At 48.9% G+C, this 23,670-nt stretch overlaps 1 protein-coding gene across 2 annotated transcripts in view; it reads left to right on the forward strand.

Annotated features, from left to right (window-relative positions):
- The first annotated feature begins 4,346 nt into the window (after positions 1 to 4,346).
- The window catches only part of ZNF362 (zinc finger protein 362), a 43,687-nt gene continuing 24,363 nt past the window's right edge, over positions 4,347 to 23,670 (forward strand). Inside the window, exons 1-2 of one of the 2 annotated variants that reach the window (XM_060205837.1) lie at positions 4,347 to 4,490; positions 20,247 to 20,374. In XM_060205837.1, coding sequence (XP_060061820.1) covers positions 20,337 to 20,374 — 38 coding nt within the window. In that variant the 5' untranslated portion in view covers positions 4,347 to 4,490; positions 20,247 to 20,336. Of the gene's footprint in view, positions 4,491 to 20,246; positions 20,375 to 21,695; positions 21,755 to 23,670 lie in introns of those variants that run through there. The other variant, XM_016188198.2, reaches the window with a different exon arrangement.

The raw sequence follows: 23,670 nt of genomic DNA on the forward strand, positions 1-23,670 counted from the left end.
GGTTGGAATAGTCACATAAGACTTCCTGGAGGAGGATAAGGATTAAGGAATTGGAGAAGATGAGAATGGGTTTGCTGTCCACTCCATTGTTTTTATTTTCTTTCTTTCTTTTTTTTTTTTTGTATTATCTTTATTTATTTACTGGATAGAGACAGTCAGAAATTGAGAGGAAAGGAGGTGATAGAGAGGGAGAAAGACACAGAGACCCCTGTAACACTGCTTCACCACTCACAAAGCCTTCCCTCTACAGGTGGGGACTGAGGGCTCAAACCTGGGTCCTTGCACATTGTAACATGTGCACTCAACCAGGTGCACCACCACCTGACCTCCACTCCATCATCTCCCCATCCATTCAGCAAATAGTTGCTCCACATACCTTGAGCTAACAGTGTAGTGAGAGAATATTGGTGCTCTTGGGAATCAGAGGAAAGGAACTCTTTCCGTGCAGAGGACCTAGAATGACTTCAAGAGGAGGTGATGTTTTAGCCAAGCTTTGATGAGTGGCTGTTCACCAGATGTAAGATATTGGGAAAACCACTCAGGACAACAGGCAGAGGGAACAGCATGTATAGAGGTTTGAAGGCACAGAGGTGTACAGTGTAATTACAGGTGTCCATTCTGTGAAGGAAAAGTAGCATCTAGTATGAATAGTCTTTAAGGCCAAGGTATGGGTACCAGTAGCAGAGAGGGGAGTCTTCTCTTTATCTTTGGCCTCTTGCCCCTTAACCCACACTGACCTCAATCAGACCACATTAACTTCAGAAGGCCCCAAGAAATGTCTCAGCTAAAACCTGAAGGATGAGTTGAACGTGACCAGGAAAAGTGGGATGACTGGAGAAAGGCAGGTATCGCAGGCAGAGAGAGCAGCTTGTGCAAAGGCCTTAGAAGGGTTATGGCAAGACCTGAGGCAGTAGCTTACTCTTCCCCGGAAACTGAAAAGCCCTCCTTTCTTTCCCATCATTTCACCCCGTATCTGTGGAGCACAGTTTTTTAGGTTAAACTGGCGATTCATGCGCCAGAAATAGGTCAGAACATGTTATCCTTCTACACAAATAAGGATCCTAGCCCTATAGTCAAGATCTTCAGAATTCTGTCTCCAATCACCCTTTCTCTCTGACTTGGGTCCTTTGCATGTCCTGCCCTAAGGTGCCAAAAATTACAGTGATGATGAGATTAATAATATATTAACAGTGGTTGAGATTTTAGAATGTTGTTGAGCTCTTAGAATGTTGTAGCAAGCAATATATATATTAGGGAGACAAAAAGACACCTGCAGACCTGCTTCACCACTCAGGAAGGGGATCAAATCTGGATCTTTGTGCACTCAACCAGATGTACTACTCCCAAACCCTGTATTATATGTTTTTGAATAACAATGACAGGAGTTGGTACATTTTTAGAAGAATTTTTACCCTTATGATAGACTTTTTTTTCTCCAGGGTTATTGCTGGGGCTCAGTGCCTGCACTACAAATCCACTGCTCCTGGAAGCCATTTTTCCCATTTTGTTGCCCTTGTTGTTTTCATTATTATTATTGTTGTAATTGCTGTTAGTGTTGTTGGATAGGACAGAGAGACATCGAGAGAGGAGGGGAGACCGAGAGGGGACAAGAAAGACAGACAACTGCAGACCTGATTCACCACCTGTGAAGCGACCCCTCCCCCCCACAGGTGGGGAGCTGGGGGCTCAAACTGGGATCTTTATGCTGGTCCTTGTGCTTTGTGCCATGTGCGTTAACCTGCTGCGCTATCACCCAACCCCCATGATAGACTTTCAAAAAATATTTCTATTATTTATTATTGGGTAGAGACAGAGAGAAATTGAGAAGAGAAAGTGACGTAGAGAGGGGAAAAAGACAGAGAGACACCTGACGCCCTGCTTTACCAGTTGTGAAGCTTTCCCCCTGCAAGTGGGGACCAGAGGCTTGAACCTGGGTCCTTGTGCACTATAATGTGTATGCCACCACCAGGCCCCATGATAGACTTTTTTTTTAAGTTTTAGATCTGCAGAAAAAACAAGGAGATGTCATAGATCTCTCATATATTCATATCCCAGCTTCCTCTATTTGTAATGTCTGTTAGTAAATATTATAATTTATTGAAATTACTACTGAGTATTTTTGTTGAAATGTTATCGGTGAAAGTCCAGTTTGTTTAGATTTCCTTAGTTTTTATTTAATGTCTCCCCCCTCCCCTGGTTTCAGGATGCCACGTAAGGCAACCATGTTATATTTACTTGTCATGTCTCCTTAGGCTCCTCTGGGCTTTTACACTTTCCCGGACTTCCCATATTTTTATAATGATCTTGACAGTTTTGAGGAATACTAGTAATTTTTCAGCATGCCTCCTGATCAGAGTTGATCTGATGCTTCTCTCATAACAAGATTAGACTATTGGAAGGAGAACCATCAAGGTAAAGTGTCACTTTTCATCACAGAATATCAGGCACACATACTGTCAATATGATTTGTGGCTGTTGATCAACTATCTGAGATCATAATTGTCAGTTTTCCCCCCTGTAAAGTACTCTCCCTCCTTTCCATATTGTATACTTTGGAACAAGGCACTATGCACAGCCCACCTCCAAGGGATGGAGAATCGTATGCCAATCTCTTTGACGACATACAGCAATTATTGTTATTGTTAATTTTTCTGCATGAGAGATTTGTCACTTATCTCCCACTTATTTGTATCTCATGCAATTTCTCAACAATGCACCAATACTTTTGTCACCTTCATTTCTGTGGAAAGTGGAAAGCCATCCCTTCTTTCTCCATACATTTCACCTCATATCTACTTTCTTGAACACCCTCATTTCTGGAGCGGGGGTGGTGGTGGTCTTTGTGCTCTCCTTGTGCTTTCTAATTACAACTAAGTCCTGCCACACATAGCTAGGCACTGTACTCGGTACCCGGGCCTTAAAACAAACAGCATATACGGACCCTATCCTTGAATTACTCGCACAATTAACATAGACTAGAAGCTCCATGAAGGTAGGAACTTTGTCCAACTTGTTTGTAGCTGTTTTTCCAGCCATACAGAACTGCCTCTGTTAACAACCCTCAGTCACTATTTGCTAAATTAGGGAAAAGGTTCCTGTAGGGACCAAATACTGGCAGGGGATTGTTTATGTATGTGTGTCCTATCCTGGGGGCTGGGCACCTCCTGAAGGCAGGCCCGGACTTGATTAATTGCGATCTATAGGCTGGCTGGCTGTGAGTGTCACAGAAGCCTGAGGCAGTGAAACGATGCAGGGACAAGCGCTGCCTCCTCAGGTAGAAGTGAAGTTTGGAAGCTGACAGCTCTGGAGGCCGAATCCCGAGGACTTTAGTGAATGATTGGCTGGGGAGGGTGAGGCTGGAGGAGGAGTTACACTGATGGCTCCGAGGTCTGGAGCTGGGGGACAGACAGCCCGTACCACCTCTGCTAGACTCTGGGAGAGGAGAAGCTAACACCCTCTGGCGACCCTACCCTTGCAGGGTTCGGGCCTAGAAACCAGAAAGGCCGGAGCCTACACGGGGAGGGGTGGCCTGGGGCGCACAAACTTCTGGCTCCCAACCCCACATCCACATCTTAACAAAACAAGCAAAAAAACAAAAACAAAAACCTCAGCCTGGATTTTCTGCATGATCGTTGGTTATCAGGTGTAGGGGCCTGTTCGGAGGGTCCCCTCCAGCCTGCTCGCTACGAAGAAGACCCCTCTACTACACCCCCCCACCAATCCCCCCAGAGGCAGTCTGGAACCGAGCGGGCCCTGCCAGGTCTGGATGGTGCTGGGCCAGGCCGAGGGCCCTAGTCCGCCATCGCCGGGGAGGGGGCGGCGAGTCGGCGGCCGGGCCTGGGCGGGACAATGGCCGCGGCCTCCGGAGCCCCGGGAGTCCCCGCGCTGGGGAAGGGGCTGGCCTAGGCCCGGGAGCCGGTGCCCTCCCCGCGCGGCTCGGGCGGGCGGAGGGGCGAGGAGTTCCTTTGTGGCTCAGCCTCCGGCGCGGCGCGGGCGGGGGGCGCGGCGCAACTTTGCTAGGCGGCGGCGAGCGCGAGACGAGGCCCCGGGCTCCAGCGGGGCCCCAGCGCGCGGCCCGCCCCCCCGGCCCCCTCCCCTCGCGCAGTCGCCCGCGCCCGGCGCTGCCTACTCGCGGGAATCCCCGGGCCCGGACGGGCTGCGCAGCCGGAGAGGCGGGGGCCCGAGGCGGCCCCCCACCACCCGGAGCCGGGCGCCTGGCGCGGGGGCTCGCGGAGCGCACGGGGGCCGCGCGGTGCTGCAGACCCAGCCTCCCGCTGCCGCTGCCGCCGCCGCCGCCGCTGCCGCCTCCTCGACGCTTGCAGAACCCAGAAGTGAACAGCAGGCGACCCGGAAGGTTTGCGCGCGGCTCTGCACCGAGCCGGAGCCCGGAGCCGGAGCCGGAGCCCGGAACCGGAGCCCCAAGCCCGGCCCTCCTCGGGCCGCCGGGCGCGGGGCTGCGGCTGCGTCTCAGCCGTCGCCGGCACAGCCAGGTCCGTGCGGGCCCGGGATGCGCGGGGAGCGGGCCCGGCCGCGGCGGGCGCTTGCCCGCGGGAAAGTTGCGTCGAGTTGCGGGAGGGGGCGCGGGTCGGGGCGCGGGCGCTGTCAGCACCGGCCCGGCGCTCCGAGGCCCGGGGGCCGCCTGTGCCTCAGGCCGGGGCCTGGGCCGGGGCCGGAGCGGCGGCGGCGGCGGCGGCCGGGTAGGAAGTGTCTCCGGCGGCGTGTCTGGTTCTGGTCTCAGAATGTGTGCGTGTGTGTTTTCTTAAGCCGGGCTATTCAAACCTGCTGCAATTCTCCGGTAAACAATGATTCATGGAGCTTAATGCAAATAAACGGGTTGCAAACGGCGCGGTTCGCGCACTTTGCAGCCGGCCGGGTGGAGCGGCCAGTGCCGGATTTCTCCCCTTTTTTGCAGATCTGCAGAATATGGCGTCCCTGTCCTGTTTTAAAAATAAGCCAGGCTGCCATTTTTGTTTTTCTTTTGTCTGAAAATTTTAATAAAACTGTCTGAGAATGTGGGAGAGGCGGCTGGAAGCAGAGGGGGCACCCGAAGGGTTGGCTTTTTTTTTTTCCCCTTTTCTTTGGCGAGAGCCACAGCTTTTCGGGGGAGGTGAGACACAATGCGATTGCACTTTAAAGAAAAAAAAAAAAAAGGAAGCCGCTGGGCGATTGGGGGAGGAAGGGGAAGGGCTGGGAATTTAAAGTTAACTCTGAAAGTTTTTCCCTTTTTTGAAGCTTTTTCCTTTTTTTTTTTTTGGAAAGCAGTGAGATGTGGCAAAAGGTTCTGGGGCTCATGTCTCCCCAGCCAACTGCCTTTGCAGGGTTTAGGAGGGGGTGGGAGATCAGTTTCATCAAAGCAAAGGGGTTGTTGAGGTTTTGTAGATGGGGGCTTTGGTGCCAACTAGCAACCATCTTTTGAAAGATACTACAAAATAGTATTGTAAGCACCTGTATCCTCATATTTGGGGGAGAGGACTAACTATATAGAGGTTCAGAGTGGGTCCAGGGTTCCTAACTAAACCTCTGGAATGAGAAGTAATCTGGCTCTCCTCCACAGCAGCCTCCAGCACAGTGGAGTCTACAGTGCTGTGAATGGTGTGGTGGGGTGGGCTTGGCTCCTTCATGGGTGGCCGGTGTGGGGGGTCTTTGTAGGCAGGAATCCCCCTAGCTCTCTCTAGCTCTCAGGCAAGTGTGCTTGGCGTTTGGCCACTAGAGAACCTCTTCTCTGACCTGGTGGGCCTCTTGGCCACAGGAGGTGGCCTCTGGTGGCAGATGACCCCCTTCTTTTCTCTTCCAGAGTTCTTAGCTGTGTGCAGGCCTTCAGTCCCAGTGGGGCTTGAGGGGAGAGCTGGAGAGGATGTCTTGTGGCCGGGTGCCTGGTGTGCTAGTGTGGGCAGTATGAGCTTCTCCCCTGTGGTGTGTTTTTACCCCATTCTGCCAGTTGTGCCTGGAACCCTGGAAACTCCTGTTTGGAGCAGTTTGGACTTTGGTGAAGTTCCTGAAGTGTGTGGCTGGACAGGTCAGAGCCTTCTAGTGCTGCAGGCTGCAGAAGGATCTGAAGGCCAGGCCAGTGGGATCAGGTGGCTTGCTCTATCTAAACTTCATGGACAGCTTGGGTCTCGTCTTTCCCCCGCTTGGGAAGGTCTGTTCTGGCTGGACCTTGAGCCCCTGCACAGGTATCTGAGGAGCCCCACATCATGTTCTGGTCTGTGTTCTGGCTCTAAGAGGGCCAGTGGGAGCCACCTGAATCATTGAAGGCTGAGGTCCATGGATTTAGGCTGCAGAACCTGGTATTTCTTGGTCAAAGAGTACCAAGCAAGGCATTTTTCACAGTCTTGAGTCCAGAGAGGGGAAATGACTTGCCCATCGTCACATTGCCAGTCAGGAGAGCTGAGACGGGGCCCCCAGTGTTCAGGTCCCATCTCTGAGGCCTCCACTGTAGGCCAGATGGGGACTTCCATGCATGCCTTCCTTCACTACCCCACCTCCCCCTACTTTCAGAGTCTCTCCAGAGCACATGGAACTTGATAGTTTGCATAGAGGAGTGTCTAATTGTCATCACATCGGCCTTTCAGTTGTACAGGTGCTCCGAAACTCAGTTGAAGTGAAATTGTCATGGTGGAGGTACTTAAGGCCACTTTAAAATTTAGGAAATTGAGACTTGGAGAGGTTGATCTGTGGAAGAGGAGGGCTTGCTTAAACTCAGGCCACAAATGCCTTGCCCAGGCGTTTCCCAAATGGTCTTTGGTGCTTATAAACAGGACTTTCCCACCTTCTATTTTTTGGCCTCTCAGTCTCCTCTGCTGACCCAGCAACTGTGCAGAAAATCTAGAGAACCACCACTAATGAATTTCAGAGCTGGAAAGACCCTGAGAAGTCATCAGGGTTCAGGGGAAACCCATGGCTTGAAGTCACCCAACTAGGACCAGCACCGTGATCTCCAGTCTCCATTCTTCTGAGACACTCAGAGGTGGAGTGAACCAATCTCCCACAGCTGGGTTCCACTGGGTCTGGAGAACAGTTATTGCTGTTAACAGCAGTGATTACTGTCGCTGTTGCTAATGGTCGTGGGACTATAGTCAATATTTGGTGGAGGCATGGTTTTGACTCAGCAGCTAAGATATAGTCTAGCTGCTGTCTTAGGGAATGAAGTTAATATGGTCCCAGATGGGTGATATATGTGTGAATTGTGAGTGGGGTCTGACCCTAGCTTGCCCCCAGCTTTTCTCTGGGCAGATAATGCTAACCCTGTTCTGCCTCTCTGTAAAGTGAATCCTTCCTTCCTTCTTTCCTCTCTTCCTTTGTCCTCCCATCAGTTAGTTTATTCATTCACTGGTTTACCAAATTATTTCTTTATTCTTTCGTTGTACATTTATTAGTTTATTGGTTAATCATTTCAGTCATCCATCCAACCATCCATGCATCCATCCAATTCCCGATTCCAGTTGGACAGCCCTGTGAGATACAGGTGTAGTTCTCCATGACTCTGAAGTCAACAGGGAAGGTGTGAGGTTGCAGGCGGGGAAAGCACTAGCCAGAGTGTCTACATGTGTTCTCAAGGAAGATGTCTTAAAAAGAAGAGGGTTAAAATAAGCCAGAGGAGCTGCTGTATAGACTATAATGATGGTGGATCTGGGTCTTGAGATCAAATTCCATTTGCAATTTGGGGTTTCTTGTTTGGTGCATTGCTGGTTTTTTCACCAGAATGCATCAAATGATCTGGGATCTTTGAAAGACCTATTATGCCTTCCTGTTTCCTGATTGAAACCAGTGCTTCCTAGGCATGTAGAAGAATAGAGCCCAAAGTCATTGTGAGCCCACTGCAGTCCCTTCACCTGCTCACCACTCAACCACAGCTCCTCCCTCCACACATACCCTCTTTCCCCTACTCGCCACCCTTCTCTCACTCCCACAGTCTCTCCATCCTCAGATACATGGGCTTCTTTCTGTGCCTCAGATTTACAGATCTTGTTGGCAGGACCTTTGTACATCCCCCAATGTTGTTCCCCAAATGTTTGCATTGGCTGATGCCTTCTTATTTCACAGGTTTTGACTCAGATGTCACCTCCTCAGATGGGCTTCCCCAGCTACTAGCTCTGTGATTGCTTACCAGTCTCTCTCTCTCTCTCTGTTATGTCAGTTCCTCTTCATCTCCTTTTGCAGCTCCTGTCAGTTTCTGAAACTCTTACTTGTTTACGTGTGGTTCGTGGCTGTCTATACTGGCGGATCATGCTGAAGTCCTATGCAGGCCAGTGGATGGTAGTTCCAGTATGGTGTAGCTTGAGGCTTTTGTGTGGAGTGAGCCCAGGTGTGGCGTCCTTGGCTGCCAGGCAGCGCCTGGGAGATGAAGTGATACTGAGCTTTGTCCTCTCCTCTCCCGGGAGGCTCGGGGCAGTTGTTAGGAAATAATGAGATGATTAAATCATGGGATCTAAGAATCCAGTCTCTTCCAATCTCAGAATCTTAGCAGTTGAGAAGCTTTTGCACCTGAGAGCCTTTGATACTTGGGGTCTTAGCATGATCCAGTCTGGGATTTAGAACTACAAAGGGGACTTTCACTGCTTTACTTACTTAGTGGCCCAGAGTACTTGCTTTGCGCCAGCCTGTGTTTAAAAGGCTTTATAAATATTAATGTATTTAATCCTTTTATTTTTTTGTCAGTGCTCCCATTTACAGATGAGGAAACTGAGGCAGAGAGATTAGGTAAGTTGTCCTAGTCCATGGAACTCATCAGGAGTTTTGTAGGATTAAACCCAGAACTCTGGGACACCTTAGAATCCCAAAACTGTGCAAAGGAAGCCCAGTCAGCCAATCCCTGTACCAAGTGGGAATTCCCTTTCCACATTCTAGACAAAAGGGCCTCTGATCTCACTAGAATGGGCAGGAACTCCCTCCTCCCCAGCCCTGCCATCTTCACCTAGTTGGACGGTTATAATTTCTAGCAAGATTATTCTTTACAAAATGTAGAGTGATGCACCTGCCCTGTGAATAATGCCAGGGAAGTGATGTTAGAGAGATGGATACCCAGTGACTTTTGACCTTGTGATTTCATGACTACTGTGGACTCTTTCTCCCTTCTGAAATGTAAGCTCCTTGAGGATAGGCAGCTTTAGTGCACTGTGTTGAATGCATGAGGGAATGAAGGAATGAGTGTATAAAGGGTGCATCCAGAGTTCTTCTATCTCTGTAGCACTGTACTAGGTATTTGCCAGACAAGCTTGAGATATTCGGAGAAAGCAGATAATTATCTCACCATGTAGCTTCAAGAAAGTCTATATCTGATAGTGCTTATATACACAATCCTTGGAGCATCATCTGAGATCTGAAGCCATGCACTAATTGTAGAGATCATCCAGTCAGACCTCTTTTTGCCCACTGGGGAAACTAAAGTGGGACAAGAGAAGACTTGACCTTGTCCAAGGCCTTGCATGGCTCCTGGTACACTGCCTAGGAGGTTTTCTGCTTCCCACATGCCCACAAACTGCTACAGTGAATGCATCAGGGAGCACAGGCAGGAGTGACCCACGCTGGGAAGCTACTTCCTTTGTAGTATGGGTTGCCTCTCCTCTGCAGTGGGGGTGACAACCCTGGACGCACATGCTGCTGTGACGAGGGACATGGTAGTGTGAGGACCCAGTGCTGCACCTGACACTTGGATGGGATTGGGGAAGTGGTGTGGTGGCTGGGGATCATAGGGGTGACTTCTTGGAACCTAGGACTGGGCCTGGCTTTGGATGTTGAGTGGGATTTGAGGATGGGGCCAGCTGTTGTCTTTAGTGAATAAGGTGTGTAGGGAAGGCTGAGTGGTTTGATCTTGGCACCCAGAGCACCCTGCCTTTTGCCTGCCTCATCCACATGACCACATGATGTCCTCGAGGAGAATGCTCACCATAAGGGGGCCTTCTGTGAGCTTTGAGAAAAGGCTCCAGATTCATTGAAGGGATAGGCTAGCCATTTGAAGTTCTGGGGTCCTGTGAGAGGAGGATATACTCCCCAGACAATGCACTCATACTTGTTCATGTAACCAACCATGACCATTCCACTACTTCCACTCTGTGCTTCTCCTTTCCTAACTTGGGGTGTTCCACTGCTATTTTAGGAACACCACATGAGATACCCTGAACTGGGTCAGCAGCACAGGGCATGTGTCTGCTAACGTTCGCATTCACACATGACACAGACATCACAGGTGCACACAGGTTGCCACCTGCTGTCCACAGTATGACTCAGTGCCCTTTCTCCCCTCTGAGCTGTGAACTCCCTGAGGCCAAGCAGCCCCAGAGCACAGTGTACACAGCTATGTGCGGGCTCTTGGGCTTCCACACTCCTGATCCACACCCCACTTGTCAGTAACACGTAGCCTATTCTCTAACAGAGGCTGTTTCCCAGCACAAGTACATCTCATATGCACACAGTCATTCACACCGTATGGGCCTTGCCAATGAACCCTCATGCACACTCGCACTCTTTTCTGCTGGCAGCAGTGAGATGTGTTTCTTGAGCATTTACTGTTTGCTAGATGCTGGGGCTAGGGGTGAGGCAAACTGATGGAGCTTCTGCCCTGGTGAGGAAGACAGTCATTATATCTAAGACTGTATAAATGATGTGGTTACAAGAGCTATCACTACTTTGCAGTGATGAGGGTTCCCTTAGCTTCAGGCTTTTAAATATATTTCAGTGAGCAGTGTGGTATGAGTGTGTGTGAGTGTGTGTGTGTGTGTGTGTGTGTGTGTGTGTGTGTGGTTGGGGTGTGTGGGTAGATGTCTTCTGGGAGAAAGTGATATCTGAAATGTGGCCTGAACTTTTCCAGCTGAGGGAACAGCTTGGATGGAGGCACTGGGGTAAGATGCCAAGGAACAATGAGAAGGTGATAGTCCAGAGACCTGGGGAGGGTGTAAGAGGTGAGGTGGTTGGGTCCTGGTCTGGCAGGGCCTACAGCAAGTATTCCATTGCCTGTTAACCCTCATGTTCAGCCCCACCCCCAGGAGTATCCCAAACCCCCCCCCCTTTACTGTCTGGCTCTGCTCAGAGCCCCTTTTGTCTGCTGGCTTCTGCCCCAGAGGTCCTGAAATACAGCATTATGACCCCCTGCCAGGGGCTGCCAGTCCTATACTCCTGTAATCTATCTAGAAAACTTGTAGGGGCCAGATTGGAGCTGGGGTTCAACAGCTGACCCTCCTGTTCTGAGTTAGACCCAGACATGGTCCACCGCTAGTCAACAGAGCAGCTGCTGTGGGCCCTGTGAGGCTCCCAGAATTGCTGCACCCCCAGTCTGTGCCCTGTCACATCGATGTCTCCCGTTAGTCAGGTTTTCATGTAGCTCTCTGCAATGTGGAGAAAGACTTTATGCCTGAGAGAGCCTAAAAATGAAACAGGAGCTACAACTACTGAACATAGAGTGTCTGGACATGATTCTAAAGACTTCATAGTATTAATTCATTTAACCCTCACAGTAGAGGTATGGAAAGTATTATTACCATTATCACTCCCCACTCCAGTTTGGTAATGATCCCAAGGGCCTGAACTCGACCTTCTATCAAGGGGTAAAAATTATATATATAATTTTATTTTGCTACCAGGGTTATCACTGGGGCTCAGTGCTTGCATGGCCCCACTGTTTCCTGGTAGCCATTTTTCTTTTTCCTTTTCTTTCTCCCCCCCCCTTTTGTTTTCTTTTTGATAGGAGAGAGAGAGAGAGAGAGCTAGCACTGCTCCACTACTGGTGAAGTGAGGGGGGAGTGGGTGACCAGTGACTTGAACCTCAGCTCCTGCACATGTAACTTGTGTTCTCTTTTGGGTACACCACCCCCTACCCCTGGGAAACTGTATGTGTAGCCCCTGAGTTACCACATTGCCTGCAGTGCAGACTTCCAGCTCCTTCTGTCCTTACTGGCTGCATGTGCTTGGGCTGGCTACATACTTCTCTGAACCTCCTCTTGCCCCAGACTAGGAAGAGACTACCGTAGCATTCAGGAGGGTAGGACCTTTGGGGGCTGTGATTACACTAGACAAAGGGTGAGGGCTTCTTGGGAACCCAGGAGGCACACTTTATAATAAGCCATTAAGCAGTTTATGTTCTAAGCATCTTTCTGAATGTGTGCTATATTTTGAAATGTTCGCAGCATCTGCCTCACAGGGTCTTTAGGAGCCTGAGTCAGAAATGCTTGTAAAAACATCCAGCGGTGCCTGGCCTGGAATAAGTGCTCAGTAACCATTATTATTATTAATTTAATGCGGCAGTGGGAAAATGAACCTAGTGCCTTGAGAAGCCTCCCAGGCCCAATTTTTCATTCATTATTTTTCTGAGAGAGAAATAGAGAGAGAAAAGAGACACACAGCACTACTTCATGGTTCATGGAACTTTCTTGCTGCTCGCATGTGTGGTGCTGGGGGCTTGAACCCAGGACATTATGCATAGCAGGTATTCTACCTGGTTGGTATTGCTATTTCTTGCTGGCAGAAGGAATTCCCTATGGGGATGGGAACTGGAGGTCCCAGAGGGAGCGGCAGTAGAGAAAAGCATGTGTTCAAAGCCTACAGAACATTCTCTCAGCCCTGTGAAGGGTGTCCGTGGCCCATTCTCTAAGTGAGGCCACTGAGGCTGTCAGAGAGGGCCTCAGCCCTGACTATCTGGGAGTGGAGGAGGGGAGACCCAGGGAAGGGAGGGGATAGCGCCTCAGCTCCCTCTGGCCAAGGCCCCCTTCTGCTGTGATCAGCCCCACCACAATAAAAACAACTTTTCCCACCCCCCTACGGAAACCCGGCCTAATTGGATCCAGGACCCTCGGGAGCATGTCTCCTCACAGGAAGTTTCCAGCCTGGATCTTGGGGGTGGGGCTGGGGGGGGAATGGAGCAGCTGGGACAGGGGACTCTGGGTTTCTCAGAGTGGGGGCACAGGGAGGGCAGAGGGGTCATGGGAAGCAAACTTTGAGCACATGGGGGTCTCAGGGAGCCGAGAAGTTCTTTCTGTTAATTCTTTCTCTTGCCTGTCCTTCTGGTCCTGTAAAGACCTACCTCCTGCAAATTTTGACTAGGGCCTTCCCTACTCAGGACCTCACAGGGGCTTATCTCCAGGCACCATAGGCTGGATATAACTCTAACCCTGTGTGAACGGCACTCTCGCCACCCAGACCAAGTACAAGACAGTGTGCTTTCCTGCCTTAGGGCCTTTGTACTTGCTGTTCTCCCCACTTGCCCTGCCCTTTCCTGGCCTCTGCATGCCCCAGTCCCCAGCAGCAGGTCACCCCTTTGTGAAATCTTCATTTCCTTCATCTCTCCATGGGAGGACCTCATCTTCCCAGGAACTCCAGTCTCCTTGCCCAGTAGTTACTTGGTGCCTCTAGGGTGGGAATGGGGGTTATGTTTAAGAAACCTTTGTTCTCCTGGGAAACTAGCAGTCTTCTTGCCTTTGCACACACACTGCTCCTGTCTCTCCACCCTTACTTTCCTGCCAACTCGTCAGCCTCCAAGGTGCATGTGAACAGTTCGCTGCCCCCATCACTGATGTTCAGTTACATCTTACTGAGCACCCAGCGTGGAGTAGGTACTGAGCACTTACTGTATGCCGGCAGCTTTGCTGTAGTGATGGCCCCTTGTCCTCAGGGGTCATGGCAGGAACGTGACAAAGGTGGTATGGAGAGAATGTGGGGGTCTCTGAGGAGTTTTAAGAAGAGGACCCAGTTCCGAGTAGGGAGAAGGTTAGAGAGTAAACTTTTTACCTGAGACCTGAAGGAAGGGCCAGCCAGGTGAGCTGTGGGGCCAAGTTGGGGCTGTAACCAAGAAGCAGATGTAAACCCTGGTTGCAGGGAACTCACGACTGCTCAGGGGCCTGTCAGATAAGCAAGCAGGCCATTTAAGGACTGCAGGGTCAATGCTTCAGCAGGGGAACCCACGAAGCCATAGAAACTCAGAGGGAGCCGCTGCAGATAGAACCTGGGCATGTGGAACAGGAAGGTTTCCCTGAGGCCTGGATACCTGCACTGGCTTGTAATAGTTGAAGCGAACCTCACAGGGTTCCAGCTAGGGAAACCCTTGTTGCTCCCTGATAGGAGGGTTAAGCACGTGTAGAGGCTTGGTGGCAACTGGTGGTGGTATGAGGCTGGAGAGAGAGATTATGGGATAGTCTGGTGGGGTGAATTGTATGGGGAGTTAGGCTGCTGCACTCCTGACGGGTTCCCAGGTGGGTCTCAAATGTTGCTTTGGTCCTTTGAGGGAGTCCCCAACCCTCTCTGAGCCCCTCTCTTCTTCAGATGTTACCCAAACCTGTAACATCTGAAGCTAGATCCTAGTGGGGTCATGGGTGGGGGTGTCTAGTTTGGCCCAAGCTTGCTGATTCTTTAGCTTTTAGTTGTGTGTGCATGTGTTTCCTTCTGGTTTTGCCACCAGGGTTATCATTGGGATATGGTGTTGGCATTATGAATCCACCTTGTTCAGTTGATTTTCCCCACTGTTTTTTTCTTTCCATTTATGCTTTCTTCACTGCTCATGAAGCTTCCCCCCTGCAGGTGGGAAGCGAGGGCTTGAACGCTGGTCCTTGTGCGTGGTAATATGTGCTCTGAACTGAGTGTGTCACTGCCTGGACCCTTATTACAAATATTCCTTTAAAAGGCAGGTAACGAGCCAGGCAGTGGCACAGTTGGTAGCGTGCACGCTACCACTCACAGGGACCTGGGTTCAAGCCTCTTGTCTCCACATTCAGGGGAGGCTTTTAGAACAGTAAAGCAGAGCTACAGTGTCTTTCTCTGCCTCTTTCTCTATCCCTTTTCCTCTCAATTTCTCTCTGTCCTGTAAAGTTAAATAAATTTTTTAAAAATTATTTATTTATTTATTTTCCCTTTTGTTGCCCTTGTTTTTTTTATTGTTGTTGTAGTTATTATTGTTGTTGTTATTGATGTTGTCATTGTTAGATAAGACAGAGAGAAATGGAGAGAGAAGGGGAAGACAGAGAGGGGGAGAGAAAGATAGACACCTGCAGACCTGCTTCACCGCCTGTGAAGTGACTCCCCTGCAGATGGGGAGCCAGGGGCTTGAACCAGGATCCTTACGCTGGTTCTTGTGCTTCACACCACATGCGCTTAACCCACTGGGCCACCGCCCGACTCCCTAAATAAATTTTTTTTATAAAAGGAAAAATGGAAGTGTTGGGACTTGCCATGCAGGTACCAAGCTCCAGCCACAACCCTGGTAGCAATTAAAAAGAAAGAAAGAGTTATTCAGGAAGCAGCACAGTGGATAAAGTGTTGGACTCTCAAGCATGAGGTCTGGAGTTCAGTCCCCCACAGCACATGTACCAGAGTGATATCTGGTTCTCTCTCTCTCTCTCCTTCTCTCTCTCCTTCTCTCTCTCCTTCTCTCCTTCTCTCTCTCTCTCTGCCTATCATTCTTCATGAACAAATAAATAAAATCTTTAAAAAAAGAAAGACAAAGCAGGTTACTGCTCTGCAGAAAAGTCCAAGAACAGGGAATGAAATAAATTGAAACTCTCATCTATCTCTTACCTCATGCCTGAAACATCACCATTGTTAGCATTTTGGTGTTTCTTTTTTTTCCCCCTCTTAGCACCCAGTTTTTATATAGCTAGTCCTGCTCTGTCTATACATATGCTTTCTAAAATCTTCCCTCATCTTCTTCTCGCCCCTAAAGTTGCATCATGAGTATTTTTTTTTTTAAACTGTAGGGTGGTTTTAATCCTGTTTTCTAACTGATGTAGTCAGGGTGGAAAGAATGGGCTCCTAAGTCTGGTTTTCTGACTTCAAACTGTATGCAAACTGCTTGACTTTGGGCCAGTCACCTACTCATTCTGTGCCCCCCCCCCCATTCCTTGTAAGGTTAATGTGTTAAATGAGTCATCACAAAGCCAGTAAGCACTGACTGTTAATAACTGACTATAGGTTCCGTCACTGTGTAAACGTAATTTAGAGCTATCACCCTTTTTTTTTAATGATTTCTTTTTAAAAAAATTTTAAAGTATTTATTTGTTTTCCCTTTTGTTGCCCTTGTGGTTTTATTGTTGTAGTTATTATTGTTGTTGTCATTGTTAGATAGGACAAAGAGAAATGGAGAGAGGAGGGGAAGACAGAGAAGGAGAGAGAAAGACAGACACCACACCGGCAGACCTGCTTCACCGCCTGTGAAGCGACGCCTGGTTCAAACCGGGATCCTTCTGCCAGTCCTTACGCTTTACACCACGTGCGCTTAACCCACTGCGCTACTGCCTGACTGACTCCCTTTTTAAAATTAAAAAAAAATTTTTTCCCTTTTGTTGCCCTTGTTTTTTTTACCGTTGCTGTGGTTATTATCGTTGTTGTTGGATAGGACAGAGAGGAGGGGAAGACAGAGAGGGGGAGAGAAAGAGAGACACCTGCAGACCTGCTTCACTGGCTGTGTATCGACTCCCCTGCAAGTGGGAAGCTGGGGGCTCGAACTGGTATCCTTACTCTGGTTCTTGCACTTGCGCCATCTGCTCTTAACCCGGTGCGCTACTGCCCAACCCCCAGCTATGACCCTTTTTAAAAAAATATTTATTTCTTTTTGTTGCCCTTATTGTTTTATTGTTGTAGTTATTATTGTTGTTGTCGTTGTTGGATAGGACAGAGAGAAATGGAGAGAGGAGGGGAAGACAGAGAGGGGAAGAGAAAGATAGACACCTGCAGACCTGCTTCACTGCTTGTGAAGCGACTCCCCTGCAGGTGGGGAGCCTGGCCTCAAACCAGAATCATTATGCCGATCTTTGTGCTTTGCGCCACCTGCGCTTAACCCTCTGTTCTTCTAGTGTTTGCCTTAACCCTCTGTGATACCGACCAACTCCTGCTATCGCCCTGCTATCATCCTTTTTAAAATGTTAATTGTTTCAGGGTTTTGTTGGAATGGTTGTGGAGAAAAAAAAAAACACTGAAGCAAATAACTTTGTGCATAAACCTGTATATTTGACTTATTGTCTAGAGATAGATGACCAAAACTGGGACCAGTAAGCCAGGAGATCTCAGAGTTTTAGAACTCATAATGCATGATTGCCATATTGCTTTCTTTATAGAAATTACTGTTCCAGTTTATATTTCTGTCCACAAAGCATGAGTACTCTAATGTTACCCTCACCAGCACTGGGTATTGTCATTTCCTTTTAAATTAATTAATTAATTATTTTTACCAGAGCACAGCTCAGTTCTGGTTTATGGTGGTTCAAGGGATTGAACCTGGAATTTTATTTTAGAGCCTCAGGCACTAGCACTCTTTTCATAACCATTATACTATCTCCGTCACCTTCCTTTTTTTTTTTTTTTCTACTTTAACAGGTCAAGTTCATTTAATTTTCACTGCTACAGAAGCAGAGCCATTTTCTGTGTTTATTAGCTGGTAATATCCTTTTGGTCTGCTTTTCATTGCAGAGCACACATAAGACCCTTCTCAGATCAATTAGGAAGATAGGCCTTAGATACAGGAAACGGGAAACAAGTAACACAGGAGACAGTATAGTGTCAGAGTGGGTGGAGGGAGTGAAGAGGAAGTGGGAGGGGTCTTATCTTCAGGCCATGACCCTTTCAGTTCCCTCTACCTTGAATTTTCATTCATCTAGCCATTTAGAGTATTTACTGTACAGGGATTAAAAGGTAAATGACTCAGCCATCGTGTCCTGACAGAGTGCCTGTCCAATATCAGAGATGGATGAGCAGAGAAGAGTGACAAGTGCTATGATGATGGAAGCACAGGGCACAAAGGGTGCAGAGAGGATAGACACCCAGTATAATCTAGGGGGCTTTCAGGAGGAATTAGCCTGTAACCTGAAGCCTGAGAGGTAGACAATTGGAGTTAACCAGTGACATGGGGAGGGAGGGCTTAGAGACATAGGGAGATGCAGTCTTACTGGGGGTGAGGATGTGATAAGGGAAATGAGGACTGTAGCAGAGCAGATCAGAAGTCTGGAACAGGGAGTTGGGCGGTAGCGCAAAGGGTTAAGCGCACATGGCGTGAAGTACAAGGACTGGCATGAGGATCCCAGGTTGAGCCCCCGGCTCCCCACCTGCAGGGGAGTGGCTTCACAGGCAGTGAAGCAGATCTGCAAGCATCTCTCTTTCTCTCCCCTTCTCTGTCTTCCCCTCCTCTCACCATTTCTCTGTCCTGTCCAACAACAAGAATAACTACAACAATAATAAAAACAACAAGGGCAACAAAAAGAAAAAAAAAATATATATATATGTGGGAACAGTCAGTGAGGCCATAGAGTTCATCAAGGACTAGATGTCTAAGGCCTAAGGAATCTAACCCTTGTCTGGAAGGAAGGTAGGGTGCTGTAGAAGACTTTACAAAATAATACAAGGGGAGTTGCAACCTGATTCATATTTTTCCCTTTCATATTAATTGATAGGACAGTGAGAAATTGAGAGGGGAGGGGGAGGGCGAAAGACACTGCTTCACCATTTGTGCAGCTTCTCCTCCCCCATAGGTGGGGACTGGGGACTTGAACCTGAGTCCTTGCACATGGCAACATGTATGCTACCACCTAGCCCCTTGATTCATATTTTAGAAATAGCCAAGCTAGCTGCAATGAGACTAGATTAGGGCATGTGGGTAAAGTTGGGGAAGCTATAACAAAGCTGAAGAACGGCCAGATGAGAACCCAGAGGGTGGTAGAGATGTTCTTCTCCCCCCCCCCCCCCCCCGCACGGTGGAATCCCAACTCACTTCAGATTGCAGGTGGAATGTCATCTCTGCCAGCTACTCTTGCTAACATCTGCCACCGTCACCCAGATCCTGTGTGCCTGGAGGATGGGGACTGGGCAAGGCCTGGTATGCAGTGGTCAGCTGAGTGCCCACGATTGGCTAGTCCTGACCTCTCCCCCCTGTTCCTCCATGCTTCCCGACCCTCCATCTGTTCCCTTCTCCCCTGCTACCAGCCACTTTCATTCTTTAATGAATAAATTTATTGTTTTCATTACAAAAGCAACTGAACGACAGTATAGAGAATCTGGAAATCAGAGAAACAAAGACAAAAAAGCAGATCTGCTCCAGCCGCCTCCCCCAGCACTCCCAGGCTCCCTCTGGGCGTGGTTCCCTGCAGCTTGCTTTTTCTGACGCAGATTTTTATTTTTGCTTCCTTGTAATCATAGTGTCCAGAGAGTTTTGGGTCTTGCTCTCTCCCATTTGCTTTGTTGGGAGCTAGTTCCCCTGAAGTCACAGGGTCTGGGCAAATGTCATTGTTGAAAACCTTGTGGGATGGGCTGGGGCTGGGGCTGGGGCTGGGGCTGGGGCTGGGGCTGGAGCTGGAGCTGGGGCTGGGGCTGGCTGGGGTGGGACATTAGTAGTTTAACTTCAGGCCTTTGAGACACACACACGCACACACACACTGGGACATAAGTAGTTTAACTTCAGGCCTGCGACACACACACACTGGGACATAAGTAATTTAACTTCAGGCCTGCGACACACACACGCACACACACACTGGGACATAAGTAATTTAACTTCAGGCCTGCGACACACACAGACACACACACACACACACACACACACACTGGACAGAGCTAGTCATGTTCCATCATAGGCTCCTCATTCTGTCCTTTATGTCTGTCTAGGTCTGAGTTTCCCCAGCTGGTAGGGGCAGGCACCTGGTACATTCCTCTTCTGTGCCCCTTCTCTAATCCTCCTTTCATGGAGCTTGCTAGGCTGGCCTTAGAGGCCATCCTCCAAGGACAGGGTGATGGACAGAACTGGTTTCAAATCCAGACACTTCTGTGACCTCAGACAAGTTGCTTAACCTCTCTGCACCTCAGTTTCTCCCCTGTATAATGGGGCCATTGCAACAGTAAAATAATGGTTATGAGAGGCCCGTTAAGCACTCAAGCAAACTTAACTGTTAGTATTATTGCAGAGCTCCCCTTCCACAAGGTGCTGGTGTGGCAGATATGAATGACAACAGCTCTACCTATAATGAGCACACAGTTTTGTGAGTAGGTCTCCCAGGGAAACATAACCACACTGAGCTGTGGCCAGCCGCGTTGGACTGGACCAGGCCTGGGTGGTATCTGAACTCCATCACTTGTTCACTGTGTGGCTTTGGGCAGGCCAGTGACCTTTCTGAGCTGCAGCTTCCTCTTCTGTTAAGTGCACATCTTTCAGGGTCACTGGGATGGTTCTGTGACATGATGCATATGCCATACTCAGCATAGTGCCTGGCATTTACCAAGTAGGTGTTGAAATCTACAGTAACTGCCACTTGATTATTGTTGTTGTTGTTGTTATTCCCATATACAAGGTGCTGTTGGGAACACAGAGGAAGTGACTGACTGGGGGTTCAGGGAAAGCTTCGTAGAAGAGGGAACACTTGAGAGCTGGGTCTTGAAGGATGAGTAGAAGTTCACCAAGTGGGAAAGGACACTCTAGGTAAGGAGCCTGTGATTCCAGATTGGAATCTGCCAATGAAGGTGGTTGGTCTGGGGTGGTGGGGCGAAGGGTGGTGTGGGGTATGCCACATTCCAGGTATGGGCATTCCTGGGGGGCCATGGTGCTCACTTCTACACAGTGCCCACTTGCCACATCTGGTGGCTTGGGGTGGTTTCCTGCTCATGGGAGTTGCTGTGTCCCTATCCATATTTAGGGCCATGGGTCTGCATCTGTCACGTGTGTCCCAGTTTAGTGTTATCTGTTTGCATGTCCCTGTGACCGTGTCTGTCTATTTCAGTGTCTAGAGAACTTCTAAGACTGCAGCATGGTGGGCAGCCTGTCCTAAGCAAAGACCTCATCAGTCTCTCTCCTTCTCAAAAATTCCTCTCAAGACAAGACCTGATTGGCTTAGCCTGACCCTGGTCAGCTTCACCCTCACCTCTTGCCATGACCCCTCCCATGCCTTACAGGCCCAGGGTTGCACAGATGACTAAACCTTACAGATCTGTTGGGGTCACATGAGATATTCTCTTTTTTTTTTTAAGATTTATTTATTTATTCCCTTTTGTTGCCCTTGTTGTTTTATTGTTGTAGTTATTCTTCTTGTTGTTGTTGTTGGATAGGACAGAGAGAAATGGAGAGAGGAGGGGAAGACAGAGGGGCAAAGAAAAAGACACCTGCAGACCTGCTTCACCACCTGTGAAGTGACTCCCCTGCAGATGGGGAGCCGGGGGCTCGAACCAGGATCCTTACGCCAGTCCTTGCGCTTTGCACCACGTGTGCTTAACCCACTGTGCTACAGCCCGACTCCCTCATGAGATATTCTTGAAGCACACCTAACAGTGTGCCTGACCCTCGGTGGGAGCTCAGCAAATACTCATGTATGGATGCAGACAATCATCAAATTACTTAGGGCCAGCTGGTGAAGGACACAGAGAAATTAGGCAGGTGACATGGATATCAGATTAAGTGGCCCAGGAAGGACCTTTCCCTGTTGTGGACCTACCTGTCCACCCTGCATGAGGGGCGGCAGAAGGTGATTTTTCTCAGCTGCGAGAGTCCAGGCACGCCACCTTCTTCCCTGTGGTTTCCTGAGCCGAAGAGGAGGAGGGGACAGTTTCCCCAGGATAGTCTGAGGGACAGCTGGGTGCAGTGGCTAGTTCTGTGCCAGGGCTAGAACAAGGCTGAAAAGCCTGCTTCACCCCATTTTATAGATGAAGGAAACTGAGATTTGGAGCTGAGGCTCATCATCGCAGCACAGCTCTCTCCTCTCCAGGTCCCAGCTACCTGGAGCAAAGTGCCTGCCTCTTGGTGCCCTGGCTGCTTCTTGAGTGAGATGACAGTGAAGGCTGTCTGGCCCCTGCACTGGCGAGAACAGCAGTGAGTTCGGAAGGGTCCCCAGTGATGGATAACCATGTGGGACTGTCTTTCAAATAATTCTGATTATTATTCCTTAAAATGTTCATTCTGACATGCTGCCCATATTGTGTATAATCTCTGGGCCAGACAAAGGAGACAGGTGTATCCCATTCCTAGGGCTCTTTTATTTTTTAGTATCTTTATTTATTTATTGAATAGAGGCAGTCAGAAAATTAGAGGGAAGGGAGTGATAGAGAAGGAGAGAGAGTGAGAGAGATACCTGTAGCTCTGCTTCACTTGTGAAGCTTTCCCCCTGCAGGTAGGGACTGGGGCCCAAACCCAGGTCCTTGTGCACTGTAACATGTGCACGCGCTCAACCAGATGCACCACTGCCTGGCCCCTCCTAGGGCTCTTTAAGACTGCCCCAGAGCCTCCTCATCCCGGCTTTATTGCTAGTCCCTTTATTGCCTTTCTTGGTACATAGGTGCAAGATGGGGACAGATCCTGAGGCTATTGGGCAAGCAGATGCCACCCACTACCCCCTACAAGGGGCCATGGCCATGCTATTTTAAGACAGGGCATGCTTATAAGCCTACAGTCAGGATGTCTTGTCCTCCTGGACAGCTAAGGTGCTGATTAGCCAGACAGATTTGAGTGGGAATTTCAGCTCTGCTGACCCACCTTGACTAAGTCACTTCATCTCTCTGAACTTCAGTTTCTTCACTTGTAAAATGGGAGTGGTAAGAGTGGGTGTTTCAGGTCAGCATGCCTGGTACAAAATTGGTAAACAGTTCTCTTGACTGATACTGTTGTCTTGAAGGGTTTTTTTTTTTGTTTTTTTGTTTTTTTTGTTTGTTTTGAGAAGAGAGAATCCCCCAGGGGTATGGAATGGGCAGGAAGTGCTTCTTGGACTAGGGTGGATGAGCAGAGGGAAATTCAGTTTGTTGTCTGTGGCAGGAGAGCTGTTAGCAGGTCGGGCTCCCCCCCCTACTGCCCAAAGGAGGGTGTTCTGCCTCCCAGCCTGGCCAGACTTAGACCCAACCTGACCCCAAGCTGGGAGTGAGAGGCAAAGGTTTTTGCATGTAGGTAGTGAAGTATCATTTCCATGTAGGTATTTGCTGAACTGAGGCCTAGGGTTTGCAAAACAAATTCCCCAGAGGAACAGGCTTGAGCTTCTCTATTATTCTAGTCTTGATTCTGGTACCCTACCACTGTGATCTTGGACAGGTCACTTCTCTTTTCTCCAAGCCTCGGTTTCTTCATGCAGAAAATAAAATGCTTCCTGTCTCTGCTTTTCATGTAAAGATCACAAGAGATAATGTACATAAAATGCCTTTCTTAAATGCTGCGATTCAGTCATGTCCCTATTGAAAGTTTTCTCCTGACATTACAGTAGGGGCTTCTCAGGTTTATAGGACCAGGAAAAGAGATTGAAGACACGTCTTTTAAACTTGTCTGTCAAAATAAACAGTTGCATTTAATCAACATTACCAGTGAGACATTTAGCTAGTAAGTGCGGGAAGAGCGATAAATAGGGGAAATCTGTTAGGGAGACTTAGTGGGCTATCTATCCCACTAAGTCCCTGTGCAGCAGGGCCCCTGTAAGGCACTTCTAGTATCTCCCAAAGTCTGTCCTTCATACTGTCCTGATTTAAATGCTTTCTAGACACACAGACCTGCCACAGACTTTGCCAGAGATGAGGCCTCCAGACAGTCACACATTTATTTCTGCTGAGGAGCCTCAGAATGCCCAACCCCACCCCCTGCCCTAAGTACAGTGTTCTGACACATGTCCTTTTAGGGAGTAGAGATGTTGTACATGTCTCTTTGCTTGTTTCTAGAAAAGAACTTTCCAGAAGTACAATTTCCTGGATCAAACTATTTGGATCTTCAGAAATCTGCCAAATTGCCCTTCAGAAAGACTATCTGATGACCAC

This window comes from Erinaceus europaeus, chromosome 13 (assembly GCF_950295315.1).
Source record: "Erinaceus europaeus chromosome 13, mEriEur2.1, whole genome shotgun sequence".
NCBI lineage: Eukaryota > Metazoa > Chordata > Mammalia > Eulipotyphla > Erinaceidae > Erinaceus > Erinaceus europaeus.